At 48.1% G+C, this 17,272-nt stretch overlaps 1 protein-coding gene across 1 annotated transcript in view; it reads left to right on the plus strand.

Annotated features, from left to right (window-relative positions):
- nectin1 (nectin cell adhesion molecule 1) overlaps window positions 1–17,272 on the plus strand; it is a 349,415-nt gene that overhangs the window by 297,803 nt on the left and 34,340 nt on the right. Inside the window, exon 7 of the mRNA XM_033049953.1 lies at window positions 7,777–7,861. Within this exon, the coding sequence (XP_032905844.1) occupies window positions 7,777–7,861 (85 nt within the window). The remainder of the gene's footprint in view (window positions 1–7,776; window positions 7,862–17,272) is intronic.

Raw genomic sequence — 17,272 nt, forward strand, 5'->3', positions numbered from 1 at the left:
CAGTTTCCTCCCCACACTCCAAAGACGTGCAGGTACGTAGGTTAATTGGCTTGGTGCAAATGTAAAAATTGTCCCTGGTTGGGTGTAGAAGGGGATCGCTGGTCGGCGCAGACCTGGTGGGTCGAAAAGGGGCCTGTTTCCGCGCTGTATCTCTAAACTAAACTAAACTATGATTTAGGCGAGGTCTGAGCATGAGTGGGCTTCAAGATACCGGCTGGTTGCTGGCTGTACGCAGAGCCCACCAAACTCGGACCCCCCTTCTGGACAGAGTCCATGCTGCTCCTGGCTCTGCTCCAAGGGACCAAGGACTACTTCGGTCCTGATATCAGCATGAAAACTGTCACGACTCCCAAAGGCTCAGTGTTTACAAAGTTAATGAGTTCTCACTTCCTATCTGTTAATATCCATTTATCTATCCCATCTATCATCCTGTCAAGTTCCCTGTCATTATAGATCCATCTCTTTCAGATGCTATCTTTCTTTCCTTGCCTCTGTTCTTATATCTCTTAAAATCTATTAATGATTCTACCTATCTTTCTCAATCTGCCTTTAAATATCTCTGCATCTTAATCCCCCTGCCACCTGACTTGGGTCTCTTCCTCCTTATGATGAAGTTAGCACATTAAATTAACGGCGTTAAAATCTTATTGTACTGTCCCTGAGTCCCTCTGCTTATTTTTCCTGCTCATGCAGAACTTTCAGTACAAAGTTATTTTTTCATTGAACTGCTTTGTGAGTTTGCTGCTGTTTTTTGCTGAGTTAAACACATCGGGCGTGATTTAGTGAGTGAGTGTAGCCTCTCGACACCTTGTTTGTTGAGCCAGCCCCACTTGGCTGCTCCAACACTATCTCTGTGCAGAAACATTGAACACAGCCCACGGGAAGAATGGGGACGTTCTCTAAACAAATACAGCGGGATAGGGTTCTCCGCCAACGTGCAGCACATCAGGGGAACGTAGTACTGCGCGCCCTTCGCAGCTTCAGCGCAGTAAGTTATCCCAAGGAGCAGCCTGAGATGGTCAGGGGATTTAATGGTTCAATGGTATTTTTTTTATTTTTTTAAAAAGTTTTATTAGAAGCAATTATGCAATAATAGTACAAAGACATTTAAAATTATACAGTTATTGTACAGCCTCATTTTTAACTTTATAACCTGAAAATGAGAGAAATGAAGAGAGAAAGAAGAAGAGAGGGGAAAAGTGAAAAGTGGAAAGACCCCTAGACTACCCCCCATCCCCCCCCCCCCCCCACCCCGCCCACCTCACCCAACCCAGAATCGGATTTAAATTTAGATTTGTGTTGCACCATACTATCCTTGTAAGAATTCGGTCAAGGGTGTCCACGTCTTGAAAAATTGGTCTGTTTTTTCTGCCTGTTCAATGGTATTTTGATGTCACATGTACAGTGAAATTCATTAAGTGCTGGAGTAACTCAGCGGGTGAGGCAGCATCTCTGGAGAGAAGGAATGGGCGACGTTTCGGGTCCAGGAACATATTGCCAGGGGGTTGGTGGTGGAGGCAGATACTATAGTGGGGGTGTTTAAGTGATGTTTAACCCCCTGGTCTAGGCATAAGCTCAGGGGCGACCACGCCTTTGCGGTTGCAGCTCCTAGACTGTGGAACAGCATCCCTCTTCTCATCAGAACTGCCCCCTCCATCGACTCTTTTAATTCGAGACTTAAAACTCATCTTTACTCTCAAGCCTTTCTTGACGTCCTCTGAGTGAGGGCTATATGTATGTAGTGATGTATGTACTTAATCTATGAACCAATGTTGTATAACGTTAGTACCTCCACCAATGTAAAGCACTTTGGCCAACGAGAGTTGCCCAAAGGCTCGGTCGCCCCAGAGCTTATGCCTAGACCGCGGGATGTTCAGTAACCCCAAGTCGGCCGATCTGAGGGACCTGGAGGTGGTGTGGTGGGTAAGCAGACTTTTAATGTGGTGGACCTGATGGAGATGTGTTCAAGGGATCACGTCAATTCTGAAGAAACAATAGAAGGAATTGGGACTTGTGCCACTCAAGATAACGAGATGGTAGGCAGCGATCCCATTAGAATCATCTTAAATCTGTGACCAGGTTACTAATGCTTATTGACGTGATGAAAGAGGTCCTCTACCCCCAAGCCACACTACCAGAAGCACTGCCTCCAGACGACTTGAAATTATTCAAAGCTGTCCCTTTGAATTGAGATGATGCCTTCAGACGAGTGCAACCAGAAGTGAGAGGTTACTGAGAGGCTGCAGGGTGAGGCTCTTTTCTCCAGAAAGGGAAAGACTTCAGTTTTTGACCTTGGATATCTTATGACCGAGTTCCCTAAAGGTCTTAAGAAGATTACAAGCTGTGATATGGTAGGTATAGAGTAAATATCACAATGTGGATATGGGGCGGCACGGTGGTGCAGCGGCAGAGTTGCTGCCTTACAACGGCAGAGACCCAGGTTCGATCCTGACTACGGGTGCTGTCTGTACGGTTCTCCCCGTGACCGCGTGGGTTTTCTCCAGGATCTCCGGTTTCCCCCACACTCCAAACACGTACAGGTTTGTAGGTTAAATGGCTAAATGTAAAACTGTAAAGTGTTCTATTGTCATAACGACATTCCTACTCACAGCAGAACAGATATATAAACATTTTACTCTGTTAAATCCATAATAGACAGCAACAAAAAAAGTTCAGTATAATATACATGCATACATACATAATGTAGGAAGGAACTGCAGATGCTGGTTTAAATCAAAGGTAGACACAAAGTGCTGGAGTAACTCAGCAGGGCAGGCTGCATCTCTGGAGAGAAGGAATGGGTGACGTTTCGGGTCGAGACCCTTCTTCAGTCTTCAGTCAAAATGCAGTTACTCCAGCATTTTGTGTCTACCTTACATATACATACAAATAAATTGACAATAGTAGTTCAAAGTCAAAAGTAATGTCCCCAAGTCTATGTTGTTCTGAGCCTATTTGAGGTTGTAGTGTTTAATAGCCCGATGGTTGTGCGGAAGAAGCCGTTCCTGAACCTGGACGTTACAGTTTTCGAGGTCTGTACTGTTTGGTATCCACTTCTCTTCCACCATGACCCAGCCCAAGGTCAGGAGAGATCACTGTAATTAAAAAGAGATCTTCAGTGTGTGTTTGTTTGGTAGACGGAAGGCTAAACACTGCGGCGCTGTCAGAAGTATTGCCGAGGGAAGGATGGTGCACAATGGGATGAGGTCGGATCTCTGCTTGGAGAAGTTTGCAATAAATTACCTCTGCAAACTAATCTCTATTCAATGGCGATTGTCTTAATTTGCTGTTTTTTAATTAATGAAACATTAAAGATTAGCCAGGCAAGGTGCAGTGTGGAGATGTAGCATGCCATCCAATGCCAGCAAGCAGTCCGGAACCACACATTTCACCTGAGCTATGTGTGATTTTGGCCAGCGTCAGCGCAATCATAACTCAGAAAAAACAAGTCTTGATGTTAATTTATTTGTTAAAGCACTTGAATATATGAGAGTTATTGACCCAGAAATGCAAAACTGCAAGTACAAATAAATGCCGATGAACACTAATACAGAAACCACTAAATGCATGGACAAGCATATTGCACTAAACGCAAACATAGAATGACATAGGCATGGGTAATGCAGACAGATAATCACACATACAAATCATTGCAGAAACACTGGTTCAAATTAACATATGCAAAGAGACAAACAAAGGTACAGATTAAAGATAGACACAAAATGCTGGAGTAACTCAGCGGGTCAGGCAGCATCTCTGGAGAAAAGGAATGGGTGACGTTTCGGGTTTTTGACATCTCGTGCCGAAACGACTCCCGTTCCTTTTCTCCAGAGATGCTGCCTGATAGTTTGGTTTAGTCTAGAGACACAGCACAAAAAACAGGCCCTTCAGCCCACCGAGTCTGCACTGACCAGCGATCCCCGCACACTAACACTATCCTACACACACACACACACACTAGTGACATTGCATTTACACAAAGCCAATTAACCTACAAACCTTTTGTACATCTTTTGGAGTGTGGGAGGAAACCAAAGATCTCGGAGAAAACCCACGCAGATCACGGGGAGAACGTGCAAACTCTGTATAGGCAGCTCCCATAGTTAGGATCGAACCTGGGTCGCTGGGGACGATAGAGCTGTAAGGCAGCAGCTCTACTGCTGTGCCACCGTGCCACCCCATTGTGTTAGTGTACAGGGTGACCGCAGACCAAAGGCCCTGTTTCTGCACTGTATCTAACCATATAACCATATAACCATATAACAATTACAGCACGGAAACAGGCCATCTCGGCCCTACAAGTCCGTGCCGAACAATTTTTTCCCTTAGTCCCACCTGCCCGCACTCATACCATAACCCTCCATTCCCTTCTCATCCATATGCCTATCCAATTTATTCTTAAATGATACCAACGAACCTGCCGCCACCACTTCCACTGGAAGCTCATTCCACACCTCTACCACTCTCTGAGTAAAGAAGTTCCCCCTCATGTTACCCCTAAACTTCTGTCCCTTAATTCTGAAGTCATGTCCTCTTGTTTGAATCTTCCCTATTCTCAAAGGGAAAAGCTTGATCACATCAACCCTGTCTATCCCTCTCATCATTTTAAAGACCTCTATCAAGTCCCCCCTTAACCTTCTGCGCTCCAGAGAATAAAGACCTAACTTATTCAACCTATCTCTGTAACTTAGTATCTCTGTATCTCTAAACTAAACTAAACTCATTCCAGGCGGCATGCTGTTGAATCTCTGAAGCTGCCCCATCCCTTCCTGTAGTGTGGTGACTGCACAAATACTCCAGATGCAGTCTACCCAATGGTTAGGAATACGGACTAACAGAGGAGCTGGCGTTTCTGCTCGCTGTTTCTCTGTCAATACTGACCGCAATTACATGTCTCCGAGTCTGCCTCATGTTTCCAGAAGATACAAACATTCTCCAGACTCCAATATTTCATACATTTTCCAATTCATCGCTAGAAGGAGAAATGTCACAGTGTGGAAACAGTCCCTTCGGCCCAACTGGCCCAACATGTCCCAGATACAATAGACAATAGGTGCAGGATTGTAGGCCATTCGGCCCTTTGAGCCAGCACCACCATTCAATGTGATCATGGCTGATCATCCCCAATCAGTACCCTGTTCCTGCCTTTTCCCCATATCCCCTGACTCATTTTTTAAGAGCCCTATCCAGCACTCTCTTGAAAGCATCCAGAGAACCTGCCTCCACCACCCTCTGAGGCAGAGAATTCCACAGACTCACCGCTCTCTGTGAGAAAAAGTGTTTCCTCGTCTCCGTTCTAAATACACTAGTCCCACCTGCCCGCATTTGGGCCGTATCCCTCCATACTTGTCCTATCCACGTACCTGTCTAACTGTTTCTTAAATTTTGGCATAGTTCCTGCCTCAGGTTACCCCTCAAGATTCCTATTAAATCTTTTCCACTTCTCCTTAAACCTCTGTCCTCTGGTCCTCGATTCACCTACTCTGGGCAAATGTTCTCAGTTGAATTCTCAACTCTGTGAAACTTTGTGAAACTTAGTTCGAGTTGCTTGCTTTGTCAAACAGTTGAGTGTCTCACACACACACAGCCCCAGGGCCAAGGAAGCAGTCCTATCCCAGCTCCCTGTCGCAAGGGCAATAAATCAGCATGATGGTGAATCTGATTCCTCTCAGATTACCAGCTACCTTGCACCAATAGAAACACAAGCAATAACATCAGTGATTTATCAAGAGCAAGGAGCATGACATTGAGTCTTAACTTCTAATAAGTCAGCTTTTATTTGAACCTGTACCAGCAAAATGTAACAAATAGTCCTCTCTAAGCTGTTTGTGGAAAGTGTAAGGAATTGGACTTCCTGCATTAATTCTCTCGGTCTTGGCACTCGGGTCATTGAAAGATGGCCTGCTGGAAATCACCCGGACAGAGACGCTCTTAAAGGCAGCATTCAATTAAATGAGTCACAGAATGTAATGGTTATTGCTGGGAAACAACAACATAGGTAATGATTGTGTGCTGGCAAACGTTCATTAATAGCCCTGTCCCACTGTGCGAGTTCATTCCAAGAGCACTCCCGAGTTTAAAAAAAATCAAACTCGTGGTAAGCACGGAGAATGAACGTAGCGGGTATGTCGGAGTTCGGGGACGTCTCTTAGTGGCTCGTAACGCTAACGGCAGGTACTCGGGAAGACTCGCTAACGGCAGGTAAGCACGGGAAGACTCGTGAAGACTTTTCAACACGATGAAAAATGTCCACGAGAGCCCCGAGTACCGACGAGTGGCCATTACCGTAAATCTCCGAGTTCGAATCAGGGCAAACTCGGGAGAACTCTTGGAATTAACTCGTACTGTGGGACAGGGGTTTTAGGCTTCAGACACGCGTAAGATGCTGTGGGAGTATAATAGTGATTAAAAAAATCCACAACTTTAGTTTAGTTTAGAGATACAGCGCGGAAACAGGCCCTTCGGCCCACCGAGTCCACGCCGACCAGCGATCCCCGCACATTAACACTGCCCGACACACACTAGTGTCAATTTTACATTTATACCAAGCCAATTAACCTACAAACCTGCAGATCTTTGGAGTGTGGGAGGAAACCGACGATCTCGGAGAAAACCTACGCAGGTGACGGGGAGAACGTACAAACTCCCTACAGCAGCACCTGGATCGAACCTGGATCTCTGGCGCTGTGAGGCAGCAACTCTACCATTATACCACCCTAAACTTGTCTTTCACTGACCTATGAATTGATTTTGGTTTGGTCCAAAGTCAAGGTCACATGGCTGAATAAGCTCCTCTGGACATAGAAACATAGACAATAGGTGCAGGAGGAGGCCATTCGGCCCTTCAGGCCAGCACCACCATTCATTGTGATCATGGCTGATCGTCCCCAATCAATAACCCGTGCCTGCCTTCTACCCATATCCCTTGACTCCACTAGACCCTGGAGCTCCATCTAACTCTCTCTTAAATCCATCTAGTGACTTGGCCTCCACTGCCCTCTGTGGCAGGGAAATCCGTAAATTTGACTGGTTAGCACACAAGGTTTTTCACTAGGTAGACAAAAATGCTGGAGGAACTTAGCGAGTGAGGCAGCATCTACTGAGAGAAGGAAGAGGCGACGTTTCGAGTCGAGACCCTTCTTCAGTCTGAAGAAGGGACTCGACCCGAAATGTCACCTATTCCTTCTCCCCATAGATGCTACCTCACCTGCTGAGTTCCTCCAGCACTTTTGTCTACCTTCGATTTTTCCAGCATCCGCAGTTCTTTCTGAAATAATGTTTTTCACTGTCTCAGTACACAAATAAACTATAAATTAAATGAAGGTACACAAAAAAGCTGGAGTAACTCAGCGGGTGCAGCAGCATCTATGGAGCGAAGGAAAAAGGCAACGTTTCAGGCCGAAACCCTTCTTCAGACTGATCGGGGGCAATTATAAATTAAATGAAATTAAATGAATTTGGCTAAACTAAATAAATAATAAAACAAACAAATTAATTAATAAATAATAAAACAAACAAATTAATTGCCACAGACGGCTGTGGAGGCCATGTCAGTGGGTATTTTAAGGTAGATTCTTAATTAGCACGGGTGTCAGGGGTTATGGGTAGAAGTCAGGAGAATGGGGTTGCGAAGGAGAGATAGATCAGCCAAGATTGAATGGCAGAGGTGGGCCGAATGGCCTAATTCTGCTCCTGGAACCTATGAAGTAGTACCAATACTAGTACTAAAATAGTTCCAGCCCCTGAACTGAAATATTTGTGTTTCTGTCACCACAGGATTGATTTACCACCATCGCATAAACCACCTCCTCCTGAAAAGAAGATCGAGATGAAAACTCACCTGACTCCCGATGATATCCAGGTAACGTGGCATAAAGGTGCTCGCTAGCTCCTCACTGCCTCTATCGAGTACAGTTGCCGTCAGCATGTGGGGCCCAAATGGGGAGGCAGTGTACTGGCATGCTCCAGAATGGTGGAAGGGGTTGTTGTGTGGGTCGCTCAGAGGAGCAATATGTTTCTTGGGTGGGTTAATTTGTGCAACCTCGGCTACTGTACCATATCACTGATCCGTGTGTGAGGACTGGGCAGAGTCATTGTGTGGGACTCCAGACGCCACACTTTTGGACTCACACACTCAGCCCTTCTGATAAGACGCAGATTTATCGGCCTGTCCCCCTTGCCGATTTTTTTTAGGCGACTGTCACAGTCGTAGCGGGTCGCCGAAAAACCGGCGACAACCTACATCATCCTGGCGACAACCTACGACCGCACCAACGTCAGGAGAAGTCGAGCTACGCTCAATGGCGTCAAACCCACTGTCGGTGAAAAATGTTGTTGATAAATTTAGCGGCGATCGGAAAGTCGCTGTGAATTTTTGAGCGACTGAGGAGACTACTCCCGGCAACCACCGGCGAACATGTGGCGACAAACTAGCCGGCTGTAGTTGCCTAAAAAATCGCCTAAGTGAGACAGGCCCATTACTACAACAACATTGTAGATGAGGGGGCAGACAAAAATGCTGGAGAAACTCAGCGGGTGAGGCAGCATCTATGGAGCGAAGGAATAGGTGACGTTTCGGGTCGAGACCAGGAAAGCATCTATGGAGCGAAGGAATAGGTGACGTTTCGGGTCGAGACCAGGAAAGCATCTATGGAGCGAAGGAATAGGTGCTGCCTCACCCGCTGAGTTTCTCCAGCATTTTTGTCTACCTTCGATTTTTCCAGCATCTGCAGTTCCTTCTTAAAGATTGTCGATGAGGGGCGTCAGTTTTCCAGACATGACCTTCCTGGAGCCGGTTCGGGGAAGAAGTTCAAAATGAGACGGGGTCCTGGCATCAAGGCAAAGTGTTCCCATTGCTGCATTATGGGAGGAGAGGCGAGAGGACACAAGAGCCATTAGTGGGATTTTGATGCAGGCAGACTTGCTGTTGTATCTCTCCGTTACTCTGCTTCATGGGCTGAATCTCACCAGCTGGGAGGGGGCTTTGGCACATCATGAGTCGGGGGAAGAGGCTTACGTGGAGATTCATCAAGCTGTCATCAAGAGCCACTTCTTCCTCTGATACTCCACCACTGACACTCCCACTTCCTGTCGGCACCAGTTCCAGTTTAGTTCATTGTCACGTGTACCGAGGTACAGTGAAAAGCTTTTGTTGCGCGCTAACCAGACAGCGGAAAGGCAAACACACGATTACAGTCGAGCCGTTACAGTGTATAGGTACATGATGAGGGAATAACGTTTAGTGCGCAAAGACATAGCTTTCATTTTGTTGCCAGTTAGGTTTAATTTAGAGGTACTGCGCGCGGAAGCAGGCCCTTCTTTGTATTGTATTGTATTCAAATTTATTGTCATTGTCTCAGTTAGAGACAACGAAATGAATTTCCCTTACAGGCAGTATCATAAAAATAAATAAATAATAATAAATAATAAAACATATTAAAAATAAAATAGAATTTAAAAAAAAAGCACAAACAGTGAAAGTCCACGACACAACATAACACAGTGGCACCAAGGTGAGGAAGGCACCATAGTCCAGCCAGCCTCCACTCCGTTCTTCCCAGATGTTCACTCGTGGTCGAGGCCTTCCTAGCACCCGCAGTCGCCGCCCCGGGTGGCCCGATGTTCAGGCCCTCACGCCGGGCTGGTGGAACGCTGACGCCGATCCCCAACGGTGAACATCCTCCTCAGCGGCCCGGACCTCCAGATCAGCCGCCTCCCGCAGCCGGAGTCCGCAGCTCCCGTGTCCGCAGGCCGAGCCGGGCAGAGTCGCAGGACCCCGCGCTGTCCATCAGCGCCGCCCGCGTTGGGAGCTCCGCAAACCGCAGCTCCAGGATGTCGGTGCCACAGGTCCAGACGGCGATCCCCGGTAAGGCATCGCCAGCCCCGCGATGTATCAGCGCTGTCCCGCCGCTGCTGGAGCTCTGGTCGATCCCGGCAGGAAAGGCCTGTAGGTAGGTAGGTAGGTAGGTAGGTAGGTAGGCCGCTGGGGGGGGGAGGGGGGGGGGGCGAGGACGCGACTCGAATAATAGTCGCGTCTTCACCAGGAAGCGGCTGAAGGACGGTATCCCCCGCACCGTACCCTCTTCCCCCACATAAAAACACAAAAAAACCACAAAAAAACACACTTTTACATAACTAAATAAACAAAAAAACAAAAAGATACCGGGCTGTAGGTGGAGGCTGCTGGCACCAGCGCCACCGGAAGTACAACACTTCCTGGCCCACTGAGTCCGCGCAGACCAGCACGCACACACTAGGGACAACCCTGTACACCAGCATGTACACACTAGGGACAACCCTGTACACCAGCATGTACACACTAGGGACAACCCTGTACACCAGCATGTACACGCTAGGGACAACCCTGTACACACTAGGGACAAATTACAATTTATACCGTAGCCAAGTAATGGACAAATCTGTACGTATTTGGAGTGCGGGAGGAAACCGGAGCACCCGGAGAAAAACCACGCAGGTCAGGGGGAGAACATACAACAGACGGCACCCGTAGTCAGGATCGAACTGGGGTCTCTGGTGCTATGAGGCAGCAACTCTACCGCTGCCCAGAGGGTAGATGTGACCATGTTCTCCGGCATGTCACCAGCACTATCGTGTTGCAGGCTGCATTGCTCCAGAGAACTCGCTCAGCAACCTCCCGTAAATATTTAATAAACCAGTGTTTCCTGGTTTGTAAGATGAGGCAGAAGATTTCTGGACTTGCGTCTGCTGTGTCAGCTCTCTCGTGTGATGGTGCTGTCACCGGGCCTGGGCTACATGGGCAGAACATTCCTTATTGATTAAACAGCAAGTCAAAGCCATTCCACAACCCAGATCCGATTCGAATCAGTGCACATATCTGCTTATACACCAGACTATCACCTAGTTACATGTGAATAAACTGATACCAATGCAACCACTCCAGCAGCGATGAATTAGCAATCAGCCGAAAAAAGGCCATCCATGGCAATTAGAACCTTATAGACAATAGACAATAGGTGCAGGAGTAGGCCATTCGGCCCTTCGAGCCAGCAACGCCATTCAATGTGATCAGAGGGGTATGTAGTTGTGCGCAACATCACATGGGGCTCCGAAATATTTGTAGGGAATGAAATCTTCGCGCACCAACGGCCTGTCGCGTAACTGACGGCCAAAGTGGGACAGGCCCAAGACCCTGACGCGACGCAACGTCTCACCTCCAACAGCAGCAGAAGCAGGCAAACGATCGCCGAGCTCGGCCTGGGGCTCATGGCTGTTGCGGTCCGGATCCGCCCCCACTTCTACTCCCAGAGCGGGGCCAAGAAAATTGAAGATGGACACAAAATGCCGGACTAACTCAGCGGGACCGTTTCGTGTCGAGTCTCGACACGAAACATCACCCATTGCTTCTCTCCAGAGATGCTGCCTGTCCCGCTGAGTTACTCCAGCTTTGTGTCCATCTTCAAATGACGTCACGGCTGCGCATATACATGAAATCGCGCGGGACCGTCGCAGCTCAACGCGACCACGAGCTCGCGTAGTTTGCGTGCCAAGGACATGTAAGTGGGACAGGCCCTTAAGAACGCGGCAGTCTCGCGATACTCTGCTGGAATGTCAGGCTGGATTCCTCTGCTCAGTGACATTTGAGCCCGGGATCTCAGCGGAAGGTGTTAGCGCTGAGCCCCAGCCAACCCCATTGATCCACGTGGCTGATCTGAATGGATCTGACCAACCCTCCAGCACTGGCAGCGTGGCCCCTCAGCTGTGGCGGCTGGCTTTGACCGCCATCCCCAGATGCCTACCGCAGCAGCTGATCCAGCATCTCTCTCCCGCAGCTCAATCTGCTCCTCTCAGCCCCTCTGATCACCGCAGGGCGCCGACTTCCCGCTGGTTGCTTCCCTGCTGGAGCTCAATGAGCACTTGATGGTCGGGGAGCGATCACTGAACGACAAGAATGAGGACGGCTAATACTCCGCAATAAAATAGCAAATGATATCGTGGTGACGGACATTTCTTCACCTGGCAAGCATTACAGTTTGCAAAATAAACTACCAGCCTGCAGAATATCCCCACTCCTACTGAATGCAATCATTGCAAGATGAGAGGAATGTTTCCGTCACAGAAGATATTTTCCTCTGGAGGCTCCCAGCTTCCAAGCACTTCCTTATCCCTTTTCTAAGATGCAACCTACGTATCAAATCCAGATTTTAAAATGATGAGTTTTATCCATTCACCTTTCTGTGAGATCAACATTTCATTCGCACGGTTCCTTTGACCCATGTCTGTGGTATTAAGTGAACGCAGGAACTGCAGATGCTGGTTTACACCGAAGATAGACACAAAATGCTGGAGTAACTCAACGGGACAGGCAGCATCTCTGGAGAGAAGGTGACGTCTCTGGGTGACGTTTCAGGCCGAGAACCTTCTTCAGGTTCCCTTCTCTCCGTCCATCCCTCTTCCCAGCTCTCCGAACAGTCTGACTTTCTCCCTCTCCGTTTTACCTTCTCCCAGCTAGCAGTGATCTATTCCTTGATCCCCATCCCCTTTGTCCTGGTTTCACACCTTATAGAAACATAGAAACATAGAAATTAGGTGCAGGAGTAGGCCATTCGGCCCTTCGAGCCTGCACCGCCATTCAATATGATCATGGCTGATCATCCAACTCAGTATCCCGTACCTGCCTTCTCTCCATACCCTCTGATCCCCTTAGCCACAAGGGCCACATCTAACTCCCTCTTAAATATAGCCAATGAACTGGCCTCGACTACCCTCTGTGGCAGAGAGTTCCAGAGATTCACCACTCTCTGTGTGAAAAAAGTTCTTCTCATCTCGGTTTTAAAGGATTTCCCCCTTATCCTTAAGCTGTGACCCCTTGTCCTGGACTTCCCCAACATCGGGAGCAATCTTCCTGCATCTAGCCTGTCCAACCCCTTAAGAATTTTATAAGTTTCTATAAGATCCCCTCAATCTCCTAAATTCTAGAGAGTATAAACCAAGTCTATCCAGTCTTTCTTCATAAGACAGTCCTGACATCCCAGGAATCAGTCTGGTGAACCTTCTCTGCACTCCCTCTATGGCAATAATGTCCTTCCTCAGATTTGGAGACCAAAACTGTACGCAATACTCCAGGTGTGGTCTCACCAAGACCCTGTACAACTGCAGTAGAACCTCCCTGCTCCTATACTTCCTTATCTCCCTCACCTCTGACATACTCAGTCTGAAGAAGGGTCTCGACCCGAGACATCGCCCATTCCTTCTCCCCAGAGGTGCTGCCTGACCCGCTGAGTTACTCCAGCATTTTGATTCGTTCTTTGATTCGTGATATTAGCCTCGCCCACAAAGAATCTGAATGCACAGAGCAGCCCCTGAGCCCACTCCCTGGGGGTATTTTCATGCTTCATCAGGTCCTGGGTCCAGCACCACATAACGCTCCAATCTATCCGTCTTGTATATATTCATTGATTTACCCTCCACAGCTTATCGAGGGAGAGAATTCCACAGACTCACGACCTTCAGTGAGAAATTCCTCTGCATTTCCATTTTAAACGGGCAACTCCTCCTTCTATATCTATAATAAGTAACGGCACGGTGGCGCAGCGGTAGATTTGTAGCCTTACAGCAATAGTGAAGCAGGTTCAATCCTGACTACGGGCGCTGTCTGTACAGAGTTTGTACATTCTCCCCGTGACCTGCGTGGGTTTTTTCTCCGTGATCCTTGGTTTCCTCCCACACGCACAAGACGTGCAGGTTTGTAGGTCAATTGGCTTTGGTAAAATTGTCAATTCTCCCTGGTGTGTGTAGGATAGTGGGGATCGCTAGTCGGTGCGGACTCGGTGGGCCGAAGGGCCTGTTTCCGCGCTGTATCTCTAAACTAAACTAAAAGCCCTGTCCCACGGTACGAGTTCATTCCAAGAGCTCCCCCGAGTTTAAAAAAAATCAAACTCGTGGTAAGCACGGAGAATGAACGTAGCGGGTACGTCGGAGCTCGGGGACGTCTCTTAGCGGCTCGTAACGCTAACAGCAGGTACTCGGGAAGACTCGTTAACGGCAGGTAAGCACGGGAAGACTCGTGAAGATTTTTCAACATGTTGAAAAATGTCCACGAGAGCCCCGAGTACCGACGAGCGGCCATTACCGTAAATCTCCGAGTTCGAATCAGGGCAAACTCGGGAGAGCTCCTGGAATGAACTCGTACAGTGGGACAGGGGTTTAAACAAGGGTGTGTTCAGGTGTGGGTTTAGCCTCCCTCAGCATCTGACGCGCTAGAGGCGGCTATCTACGGGACTGACACTGCCAGGTTTAGGCAAAATATTTCCCTTCTCCGTCAGGGAAATTGATTTTCTCCAGAAAGAGTTGTAAGTGGAGGAGCAAGCTCCGTTTGAACAAGCTGCTCTTTCATTTGCTGTCTGTGCATCTCAAATGCAAAGCCTGACAAGGACAAACGATCTCTTTTGCTGAATAAAATGACTTGTTACTTTTCTGTAAAGCGTGTAGTTGCAAATCAGAGCTATCCATCAGTGAGCGTCCCTCATCCCAGGGCGGCACGGTGGCACAGCGGTAGAGTTGCTGCCTCACAGCGCCAGAGACCCGGGTTCCATCCCGACTACGGGTGCTGTCTGTACAGAGTTTGCACGTTCTCCCCGTGACCTGCGTGGGTTTTCTCCGGGTTCTCCAGTTTCCTCCCACACTCCAAAGACGTCATGTAGGGGGTGCCTTTCATCCTCTGATTGGCGTTATGTTTGACTAACTACAGCTGTTCTGGTTCCAAGGGGGTGCAATGCCAGAGAGTAGGTAGATGTTGTCAGTCTCGCTAGGTTTCATGCTTCCGCTAAAGCAGCCAGTGCTTCCCAGAACTAACAATGATCGATTCTACAATTTCCTTTGAGCTTTGTCCCCTTTGATCTCTCGTTTTCACACCTAACCCTTCCATATCTCTCTTTTCCCTCTCCCCTAACTCTCACTCTGAAGAAGGGTCTCGACCCGAAACATCACCCATTCCTTCCCACCAGAGATGCTGCTGCCTGTTTCGCTGAGTTACTCCAGCATTTTGTGTCCATCTCCAATGATTGTTGCTCACCATTCTGGTCACAGTTCCCATCGTGACTCTGAACCTTCTCCTGGTCAACGAGACGGAGACTTGTGCACCTTCTGGTCTGTGTGTGTGCCCCAATACCAACCTGGCCAGTGGAACATAGAAACATAGAAACATAGAAATTAGGTGCAGGAGTAGGCCATTCGGCCCTTCGAGCCTGCACCGCCATTCAATATGATCATGGCTGATCATCCAACTCAGTATCCCGTACCTGCCTTCTCTCCATACCCTCTGATCCCTTTAGCCACAAGGGTCACATCTAACTCCCTCTTAAATATAGCCAATGAACTGGCCTCGACTACCCTCTGTGGTAGAGAGTTCCAGAGATTCACCACTCTCTGTGTGAAAAAAGTTCTTCTCATAGTGGCTACAACATCAGCTAACTCTATGTATTTTCCAGTCAGCTGTTAAACAGCCCAATATTAGATTCCTTCTTTAAATCTGAAATTCTCCTTTACCTCTTTAGATGCCCACCGATTTACCATTTTTCCTGCGGAGTTTTTATTTCTCTGGGGAACGTACAATAATGAGATGGCACTTGAATGTCCCCATACACGTGACATTGTCTGTCATGACACGGACCTCTGGCTGCAAAGTCCCAGGTCGATCAGCAATCATTTAGTTTTTAACTGATAGATTTGAAGATGTTAATGGCTTTCACGTTGATTATTCACGTTATACAAGGACAAAGAAGCTGGAGCATTATTGACAGCAGAATGCACTGGTTTGTGGTGCTCAGCATGACGGCACGTGACTCTATCTCTCTCTCTCTCCCTCTCCCTCTCCCTCTCCCTCTCTCCCTCTCTCCCTCTCTCCCTCTCTCCCTCCCTCTCTCTCCCTCTCTCTCTCCCTCTCTCTCTCCCTCTCTCCCTCTCTCCCTCTCTCTCCCCCTCTCTCTCCCTCTCTCTCCCCCTCTCTCCCCCTCTCCCCCCCTCTCCCCCCAGGAAAAAACACTCACAGTGGCAGGAGAGAGGGAGGGAGGGAGGGGAAAGGGGGAGAGAGAGTGAGGGGGAGAGAGAGAAGGAGAGTGAGAGAAGGGGAGGGGTAGAGGGAGGGGGAGAGGAGGAGGGGGGATTGAAGGGGAGAGAGAGAAGGGGGAGGGGTAGGGATGGGGGGAGAGAGGGAGGGAGGTGGGGGGGGGGGCAAGGAGGAGGGGGTGAGGGGAGGGGGAGAGTTAGTGGAGGGAAGTTGCAGTCTTGGGACTGCCATGATAACACAGTTATTGTGACGTTTAATTTCTGCTCAGCACTTAATTCAATTAGTGGCTACAACGGAGGCAAATTGCTATTAAGCATCTTATTGAAAATAGAGCTGGGCAGAGAATAGCTGCTGATTAGATATATTGGCCTGAAATCAGTGCTTCAATCACTTGGGGCCAGAACACAATTACCACACTAGAAGCAAAGATTCCTTTCCTCTTCTGCCCCAGAGATTGTAAATGGCCGCTGAATGTCAGAAACGTACAACGCTTTGCAAAGACAACCCTCACGGTGTTCCATGATCTCAACAAGTCCTCTCGTAAAACACCTCAAAAAAAAAACCTTTCACTAATCTAGTTACTCAGACACAGATGCCTCAGCATTTGCATCAGATGCTTCAAAATCTGACACCGCACCATATTGAGGAGGAGAAGATCAAAGATGTTAACTGGTGATAGTGGAACGTGGTTGAGCAGAGAATGTTGCAAGTTTCCTCCCCTCGAAGTACTGTTCCGTCAGTTGCATTGGGTCTCACTCTAACCCCGATACGTCAGAGTGGGAGTGGGATGAACAATTAAAAACCATTTGGTCTCCAAATCTGAGGAAGGACATTATTGCCATAGAGGGAGTGCAGAGCAGGTTCACCAGACTGATTCCTGGGATGTCAGGACTGTCTTATGAAGAAAGACTGGATAGACTTGGTTTATACTCTCTGGAATTTAGGAGATTGAGAGGGGATCTTATAGAAACTTATAAAATTCTTAAGGGGTTGGACAGGCTAGATGCAGGAAGATTGCTCCCGATGTTGGGGAAGTCCAGGACAAGGGGTCACAGCTTAAGGATAAGGGGGAAATCCTTTAAAACCGAGATGAGAAGAACCTTTTTCACACAGAGAGTGGTGAATCTCTGGAACTCTCTGCCACAGAGGGTAGTTGAGGCCAGTTCATTGGCTATATTTAAGAGGGAGTTATATGTGGCCCTTGTGGCTAAGGGGATCAGAGGGTAT

Source organism: Amblyraja radiata, chromosome 33 (genome assembly GCF_010909765.2).
Source record: "Amblyraja radiata isolate CabotCenter1 chromosome 33, sAmbRad1.1.pri, whole genome shotgun sequence".
NCBI lineage: Eukaryota > Metazoa > Chordata > Chondrichthyes > Rajiformes > Rajidae > Amblyraja > Amblyraja radiata.